At 33.4% G+C, this 9,073-nt stretch overlaps 1 protein-coding gene across 7 annotated transcripts; it reads right to left on the bottom strand.

The window, feature by feature from the left end:
• Positions 1-4,010: 4,010 nt before the first annotated feature.
• Positions 4,011-8,859, bottom strand: LOC126695172 (uncharacterized). 7 transcript variants are annotated; one of them, XR_007645990.1, is made up of 5 exons: positions 8,468-8,859; positions 8,056-8,201; positions 7,711-7,971; positions 4,323-4,377; positions 4,011-4,237 (listed from the first exon to the last, which is right to left on the bottom strand). XR_007645990.1 is itself a non-coding variant. In XM_050391829.1 (3 exons), the coding sequence occupies exons 1-3, from the start codon at positions 5,953-5,955 to the stop codon at positions 4,136-4,138; spliced, it is 468 nt and encodes a 155-aa protein (XP_050247786.1). In that variant the 5' UTR covers positions 5,956-6,119; the 3' UTR covers positions 4,011-4,135. The 7 variants fall into 7 exon arrangements, 1 of the variants encoding a protein (XP_050247786.1); XR_007645986.1 differs by having other exon boundaries at positions 4,011-4,377; positions 5,645-7,971; positions 8,056-8,196; XR_007645989.1 differs by having other exon boundaries at positions 4,011-4,377; positions 5,645-7,875.
• Between the last annotated feature and the right edge of the window lie 214 nt (positions 8,860-9,073).

Consider the following 9,073-nt stretch of genomic DNA (forward strand, 5'->3'; position numbering starts at 1 on the left):
CATAGGTAACTTCTCAAAACAAAGTAATTTTAGCAGAATTAAAGTTCATACCGGAAATTGATGTCACAAAATTTTCAATAACACACCATCCATGCAATTCCAAAACACCTCAAAAGTAGAAGCACCGAAATCATGCCATGATAAGACATAAGTTCAAATTGTTTATGAGGTGCCCAACTTCCCGATGCCATGCTAAACTTCGGTCTGAACCTCTGTTTGATGCAAACATGATACCATTAAAAAAATAATTTCACAGTTTACGCAATTTCAATACCTAAAAGACCCTTAAATTAGTTGTCGAAATAAATAAAGGGCAAACAGAAAAACGTTGAGGGAGGTCAAAATTTGGCACGTGGAACTCACAAGACAGTACTTAAGGCTCACAAAAGTAATTGCATAGTGAGTAGGGGTGACAAAATTAACCCAAGGTCCCAAACCCATCCACTTAAATAAAACACAAACCCACCCAATTATTAATTGGGTTAAATGTGTATTAACCAAATTAAACCTAATTAACAATTATGGTTTGGATTGAGGAAGAGGGAGGGGGAGTAAAGTAGAGTAGAGTAAAATTGGTCTAAAATTAGCCTATTTTCAGCCAACTCTACTCTACTCTACTCTCCTTCACTCTCCCTCCCTCTCCCCTCAATCCAAACAGACTATTAATGTTTATTGGGTTTTAACTGGGTACCCAATTAGACCCAATTATGACCGAAGTATCATTTTTACAAATCACAACTCTAAAATTGTCAAAAACCACTGAAATTGACCAAAATACCCACTAAATCTAAAAAATAACCAAAATACCGTCAAAACCTAAAAAATGACTGAAATACCCTCAAAACCTAAAAAATGACTGAAATACCCTCAAAACCTAAAAAATGACCAAAATACTCCTGAAATCTAAAAATTTCCAAAATCCCCCCTAAACCTAAAAAATTATCAAAATACACCCGAAATCTAAAATATGACCAAAATATCCCTAAAACCTAAAAAATGACCAAAATAACCCTAAAAACTTAAAAATTGACCAAAATACCCCCGAAACCTAAAAAATGACCAAGATGCCCCAAAAAACTAAAAAATGACAAAAATGCCCCTTAAACTTATAAGATGATAAAAATACACCTTAAACCAAAGAAAATGACCAAAATACCTCCCAAAAAAATGATTGAAATACCCCAAAATCTTAAAAATGACCAAAATTTTCTGAAACCTAAAAAATTACCGAAATAGCCCTAAAATCTAAAAATTAACGAAACATCCCTAAAACCTAAAAAATTATTGACATTCCCTCAAAACCTAAAAAAATGACCGAAATACTCTTTGAACATTTAATTTGATGAAAATACCCTTGAAACATCCAAAATACCCCAAACCTCTATTTTGGTAATTTTAGAGGCTTTGGGTGTATTTTGTTCAGCTTATAACTTCAGTGGTATTTTGGTCATTTTAGATACTTTGGGGGGTATTTTGGTCGTTTTAGAGTTTTTAGGGTAATTTTAGAGGTTTCGAGTTACTTGTGGCCATTTTAGAGGTTTTTTGTGCATTTTGGTCATTTTAAAGGTTTAGGGGCATTTTCGTCACTTTATAGGTTTAAGGGTATTTCGGTCATATTTTAGGTTTCGGGGATATTTTTGGTCATTTTTTATGTTTAGGGGGTATTGTGGTCATTTTTTAAGTTTCAAGGGTATTTTGGTCATTTTTAGGTTTTAGGGATATTTCAATCATTTTATAGGTTTTAGAGGTATTTCAATTACTATATAAAGGTTTCGAGGGTATTTCGTCATTTTTTTTTTTTTTTGAATGTTTAGGGTTATTGTGGTCATTTTTTAGGTTTTGGGGGTATTGTGGTCAATTTTTAGGTTTTTGGAGTATTTTGGTCATTTTTTAGTTTTTGGAGGTTTTTTGGTTTTTTTTTTTTTTTTTTTGGGTATTTTGGTCTTTTTCTTTTTTGTTTTAGGGGTATTTTGGTCATTTTTTTTAGGTTATGGGGGTATTTTGGTCATTTTCTAGGTTTCGGGGCTATTTCGGTCATTTTTTAGGTTTCATGGGGATTTCGATCATATTTAGGTTTCGAGAATGTATTTTGGTCATCTTTTAGGTTTTGGATATATTTTGGTCAATTTTTTATGTTTAGGGGTATTTTGATTTTTTTTAGTTTTCGGAGGTATTTTGGTCATTTGTTTGGTTTAAGGGATATTTCGGTCATTTTTTAGATTTCGGGGGTATTTTGGTTATTTTTTAAATTTTAGGGGTATTTTGGTCATTTTCTAGATTTCGAGGGTATTTTGGTCATTTTTAAGTTTCGGAGGTATTTCAGTCATTTTCGAGGATATTTTGGTCATTTTATAGGTTTATGGGATATTTTGGTTATTTTTAGGTTTATTTTGGTAAATTTTAGGTTTCGGAGTATTTATGTCATTTTTTAGGTTTAGAGGGTATTTTGGTAATTTTCTAGGTTTAATGGGTATTTTGGCATTTTTAGAGGTTTTTGGATATTTTAGAGTTGGGTGATTTGTAGAAATGATACTTAGGTCATAATTGGGTCTAATTGGATACCTAGTTAAAACCTAATAAATATTAATGTCAATTGGATTTAATTGGGTTAATACCCATTTAATCCAACTAATAATTAAATGGGTTTGGATCGTATTTAAGTGGGTAGATTTGGGTGGACAAATGAGTTTAGGTTAATTTTGCCACCCCTAATTAATAAGCCAACTAATAAAAAAGATTTATACGATTTGTAGGTGTCAGATCAAGAAATAGTTTAGCTAAAAGCCAATGGAACTAATCTGATGCAGTCTTTTATGTGGTGTAAGTTGAGGCAGACACATACTTGTTGACGAAATTTACATCCTCTCTTTCACACGTGCAATAGATGAACTAAAAGGTTCTACATCAACTATCTAACAAATCATGATGACAAGAATCACTTGACTTCTTTTGGTATAGAAGAAGCTTTTCTTTTTTTCATTTTTTTTTTTTCAAAGAAAGGTATAGAAGCTTCTTGATCAAAACCCAAACACATTCAAGATACTAGTGTTTTATGCAGACCAAAAATGGGTTCTTAGACCACTAAATACCATTTTTTCAGATAAATTGACAAACTAAACATGGATCACCAAAACAATTTCCCACAAGAATCAATAACTTAATTAATAGAAAAATGGCTTACAACAATTTAATAAATAGAACCATTAGTAAGGCAAAACCTAACAAAGACATACGTTTGAGATCTTACTTTATTATTTCTTCTAGATTTTTATTTATTTATATTGTACATAATAATGAAACAAAGTCAAGAAAGAATGCAACAACTTTTCATACATACTAGCAAGAAAACTTGCATTGCAGAGAATGAAGAATGGACAAATCAGATGCTCACAAAGATATTTGCATTCGTGACTAAAAGCCATCAATAACAAGATTAGAGTTTCATAGGATCATTAGAGCTCACAGAATAGCATTTCTCAACAGTTCCAGTAATGTTATAGTTGGAAGATATGATCTCTTGAGATTTGAATATCATAAGTGCACCATACAAATGAATTTGATATGTTCAAGATACAAACTTGAAGACTTAAAAAATGTCTATTAACATAACAGGCAAATGATGGGTGAAGAAATTTGTGGTTTGAGTGTCAAAGATTTGCAGAACTTGGAGAACCAAACAGAAACAAGTCTTAAGGGTGTTCAAATGAAAAAGGTTTGGAGGCCTCTTCCCATATGCAAAGCTCATTCTCTAGAATTCCAATAATTGAATAAAAAGCACACACATGGTACTTACCATAATTTTTTACTTTTGTAGGACCAAATTTTAATGGATTAAATAAAGAATTTAATTGAAAAGTCAATGCTGTGGGAAAAAATGGCTGCTTATTTTCATTTTCATTTTTGTTACTATTCACACAACTAAATTTCATCCTTCTTGTTGTAGGGAAACCAAATTCAACATGAAAATAAGGAACTATATGGTGAACTTAATCTGCCAAGAAAACATGGAATTATATAAAAAGGTATTAATTAAAAATAATAATACAAACTTCAACTATCTCTTACATATAAAAATTCAATCCTTGAAATTATGCCAAATTTGAGATTTTTTATAATTACCCTCAACAGAAAAGTTTCAGATCCTAAGTCTATGAAACAAGGGATGCCAATGGAGCAAACAGAACTTCCCTTCTCTTAGATGGTCTTGGAATTCGAGAGTGGACCTGTCTATCTCCAACTTAAACAGCCACAACAAACAAACTAAGAGACACCAACAATAGCTACAAAATAATTAGATATTTCAATCATAAATACCAATGTACCTTGCCAAAATCATGATCCCATACTTGTTTCCTTGATAACTGCAGCAAACTACGACTGCAATAGTGAAGAAGATGTAATTAGAGATGGATGTTACTTGGTCTCAATCAATAAAATGGCCTGACGAGATAGATTTACGCTTCCATCAATAAGGTATGATATAAGAGCCAAATAACAAAAAAGAAAGGTATGGTATAAGAGCGACAGATGAATTCAATAAAAAGTCACTTTGAAATGATCAATGAAACCAAATATAGCATGTGGGTGATGAGCGATGAAACCAGCTACTTATATAACGATAAGATTAACTCCAGTAAGAATAGCGGTAATATATTGCATGTGCAATGCATTCTTTTAGCAGTCTTCAAGTCATCATCCTTGAAACAGACAAGCCAGCTAAAAGGTTGATACCAGTTATTTTGTTGGTAAAGAGGATATGAAAAAAGAAAAGGTCATCGCCATCTGGATGAACACAATGAACCAACAGCAGCAGGTACTTATGCAAGAATAAAACTTATAGATAAGTAAGCATAACTATAGAAGTATCTCAACAAAAAAAAAAATAAAAAAATAAAAAAATATTCCTGTAATAAAACTGCATATTTCAACTCAGTGTCATATAAAAAACTTAAAAAATGATTTCTTAATCTCTGTTGTAATAATAAAGGTAATAGCATACCAAGGTCATTAAATTATAGATATATGGCCTTCTTTACAATAAGAGACAGATAATAGTGCAATACTAAGCATAAGTGATAAAACAAAAACAAAGGCAAAAGAGAAAGGGGTAAAATAAAATAATAGAATAATAATAAAAAAAGGAATAATTTCATTATTTACACATGGCAACTGGCATAATCAAAACATACTTTAACTCCACCAAAGAAAACTTGAATTACATAAAGGGTTAACAGGTACAGAAACTCAACAATATGTACCATTGCTCTGTCTAATGATACAAATGCAGCTCTAGAACCTGGCTTAACTAATAAGCCCATTGAAACTCTATTAAGCAATCAGGAAGCGAAAACACGTAGAGTTTGTTAACATTAAAATTGGTAATATTCAATAATAATTACTGGCATAATAAACAAGGATGGAACACTTTTTATCAAGATGCTTAACAATTCTCTATTGAAGAGCATTATTTTTCATTTCCATGACTTTTTTTTTTTTAATCAGTAAATAGAACTTTATTAAAAGATGAAAAGGAACAGTATAAGCTAGACTCCAAGTACACAGGATGTGTACTACATCAGCCTAGAAATCATCTAGAGAGAATAAATCCAAAAAATCAACATGAGAAGAAAAGAGAGGATCAGACCTCACAGACATCCAATCGCACAATGAAAAGGAGAAAAATCTTTTCAAATCCAGGATGGAATGCTCCTTCCCCTCAAAGGTACACAGGCTCCGCTCTCTCCAAATGTTCCACATAAGACAAAGTGGAATTGCCCACCAGATATCCGCAGCCAAACAGCACCCAAAACCAGCTTTCCAACATAACAACTCCACCACATGCATAGGTATCACCCAAGAAACACCAAACAAAAAGAAAATCAAAGAGCATAGACTAGACACCTGAGTGCAATGAATAAGTAAGTGGTCCACAGATTCCTCGCTGCATTGGCACATACAACACCAATTGACCAAACAAATATTCCGCCTTTTCAAAGTATCAAGGGTAAGAATCTTCCCCTTAGTTGCAGTCCAAGTAAAAAAACACCACCCTTGAAGGAACTCTCGCCTTCCACATGCTTCGCCATTCACCAAGGGAAAGAATGATCTCCACCATTTGTAATAATTTTATAATAGGATTTCACAAAAAAAATTGCCATGCCTTTTCCAAAACCATCATTAATATGATTGAAGTATGTGGTTATTATCGTTTATTAATGACTAACATTTCCATGCCTTTTCCTTGGAAAATTATTTAGAGAACGAAGGTTCCACAGCTTCTGCTAGAGTTGCTTTCTTTTAGTAGATGCACTTTGGGAAAAATCCTGACCATCGATTATTTGCAGAGACACGTTATTGTGGTAGATTGGTGTTATATGTGTAAGTGTAATGGGGAAACTATGGACCATTTACTACTTCATTTCCCTATAGCAACAGATTATGGCTTTGGTTTTTTTGAGTTCACTGGGTTATGCTGTAGAGACTTTTGGATATGCTAGCATCTTGGCAAGTTCAGTTTGGTCATCATTGGAATATAGCAATTTGGAAAGTTGTGCCTCATTGTTCAATAAGGTGCATTTGGCAGGAACAAAATGCTAGAAGCTTCAAGGGCTGTGAACAGAGTATTCTCGACCTTAATTTTTTTTCTATAATTCTTTATTTCATTGGCAGCTAACTTAGGATTCCTTTTTTATGCAAGAGCATCAAAATGGTTGTTTACACTAGCAGCCTTGGTACAAGTCAGTAACAACCAGACAAGCTTGATGCAGCAGTTAGTATAAGTTGCAGCAGCTTAGTTCAGCAGACAGTTAGTAACTTAGTTCAGTAAGAGCAGCAGCCTACTCTAGTGTGATCTAACATTTCCAGCAGCCAACCAGGATCAAGATAAGATGGTTAACTAAGTTTCTAAAGCAATCCCAAGTCAGTTAGAAGTAACTGGTGGGAGCATGGAAAGCTGGAGTTCTCTGCTGTAACAGTTTGTTAGAAGAGTTCAAATTTGTTAAGACTTGTAACCAAACAGCCAGCTTGAGGAAGTTATTGTACCAGCACCCAATTAGATCCACTTCGTTAGTTAGTGTGTTAGCTATAAGTTAAGCATTAACCAATAATATTTAGTCTCACTTCGAGTTAGTTCTTAGCCTTAACACCAACAGATTGTATAAATAGCAATTCCCTTGTAATAGTGATCAGTGACTTGAATTTGTGAATGCAATAAGCTTTGAGAGGTTTTCTTGGAACTATGTTCATGCAGAGCTGCTTATCCACCTATAGGTTACTCTAATCAACTCACAATCCTTATTCATTTCGAAAGCAAAACAGCAGCCAGCTAATTTCCCTGCACCACTTTTTCTTTACTTCTCTCCTTGATATGATTGACTATTGTAATTTCAGAACTTGATTGTGTACCCATTGTATACTACTTGTGTATTTGGGATTTTCTTTTCATCAATAAAGTTATGTTACTCATTTATAAATAAAAATAAATAAATAAAAGAAAGTAAGAAAACATTGGATAAAATTGATCTACTCCCTCTCTTCCCATCAATTAATTCAAATAAGGGCCAAACAGAAAATTTTCATTAACAATCAAAAAAGAGTAGTAACAGTTTAATTACCACCTGCAAAGGGTCTACAATAAAAATAAAATATTTGTAACATTGCCTTTGGAATTAGTTGCTAATAAACTGTTAAGTACCAGTAATAGAAGTGTACTTCATTCAAATGTAAGTAGACATGTCTTTGAGCACCTTGGAAACATTGATAGTTCCTCAAGAACACTTTCCTTCGACTCTCTATCAGAAACTTGTACTTTCATTGTCTTCAAGACTATTGCCATGTTCAGAATACATTCTATGAATTCCAGTTCATATTCCAAACCTTCAAATCCACTATAACAAACACTTGTAAGGTGAGATGACAGATGAAAAGGATATTTTGGTTGCTCCCTCCAACATATATAAGGAAATCATGACTCTGATGACAACAAAAAGCAGCTCAAAAGTGTAATTATAGTGTAGGACAACTAAAATACTTGTATTAAGTATTAACTAAACTAACCTTAGTAACAACAAGAATTTCTAGATTAGGAGAAATGTGGAGCAAGCTTTTTAGCACATGCCAGCTACAATCATTAACTTTAAAGTCCAGTCGGACCAAATACTGGAACGAGGAAGGATGAATGTAACCGTAGCGGAGGCACTGCACTGCATGATGATGAGATTATAATATATCACAACATCAATTTAATAGAACAATACGTCAAAGCAACCAGACTTTCGCAAAAATATGAAGAATCGGGGTTTTTAACTGACCTGTGTGGCCTTATAAAAAAAAATAGATTATACATTAATTGTGTCAAAATGATACTCAAAACGTTTTTAGCGTAGGAACAAATATTTGAATGAGAAATCTTCGAGGACAGGACCAGGCAGAGACCTTTAATTTGAAAAGCATGTACTAAATGTAAAACCTTTAATTTGAGAACCACTAAAGTCATGCCCAAAACACCAATTGAGGCTCAATTTTCGGAGGCAAAGGGTTCCTGGTACTGGTAGACCCAAAACTCTGGAAACATGTGACTCCTCCTTCGATGGTTTCATTGCTGAAGTCAAGTGTTGGGACGAGACACCTGCTCGACAAAATTCTAGTTGTGGCTGATTGTTTGGTTGGAAGGAAGGAACGAAAGGATGTGACAGAGAAGAGCGTCTGGTAGTTCACTCAGTCTGCATTTCTCAAGAATGTTTCTGCCACCTGACCAGAGTGTGTCTTTGATTTATCCATCAACGATATGAAGGGTTTGGTGAAGGAGCGCAGCGGAGGCCTTCAGTCGTTACTATCTTTCTCACTTCTCACCACTCACGGATCACAATAAAAGCCAAAATAAAAAATTAGGTCATTGTCACATTTCCATCCAAAAAGAAATTAGTAAGGACTAAATTGATACAAAACTGAAAGGTTGTGGACAAAATTAACACAATTGAAAATTTAAGAATCAAATTAAAATACGATGTATATGATACGAACCAAATCCCTAGTTTATCCTACAATATATTCATTTTTAACCATTACACATACT

This window comes from Quercus robur, chromosome 8, assembly GCF_932294415.1.
Source record: "Quercus robur chromosome 8, dhQueRobu3.1, whole genome shotgun sequence".
Classification (NCBI taxonomy): Eukaryota; Viridiplantae; Streptophyta; class Magnoliopsida; order Fagales; family Fagaceae; genus Quercus; species Quercus robur.

What these genes read in the sequence shown, in the direction of transcription:
- LOC126695172 (XM_050391829.1), bottom strand. Translation starts at nt 5,955, where the DNA reads ATGTGCCAATGCAGCGAGGAATCTGTGGACCACTTACTTATTCATTGC. An exon ending in TGCGATTGGATGTCTGTGAG is followed by an intron (nt 4,378 to 5,644) that starts GTCTGATCCTCT and finishes TCACTATTGCAG; the next exon opens with TCGTAGTTTGCTGCAGTTAT. An exon ending in GGGATCATGATTTTGGCAAG is followed by an intron (nt 4,238 to 4,322) that starts GTACATTGGTAT and finishes TGGCTGTTTAAG; the next exon opens with TTGGAGATAGACAGGTCCAC.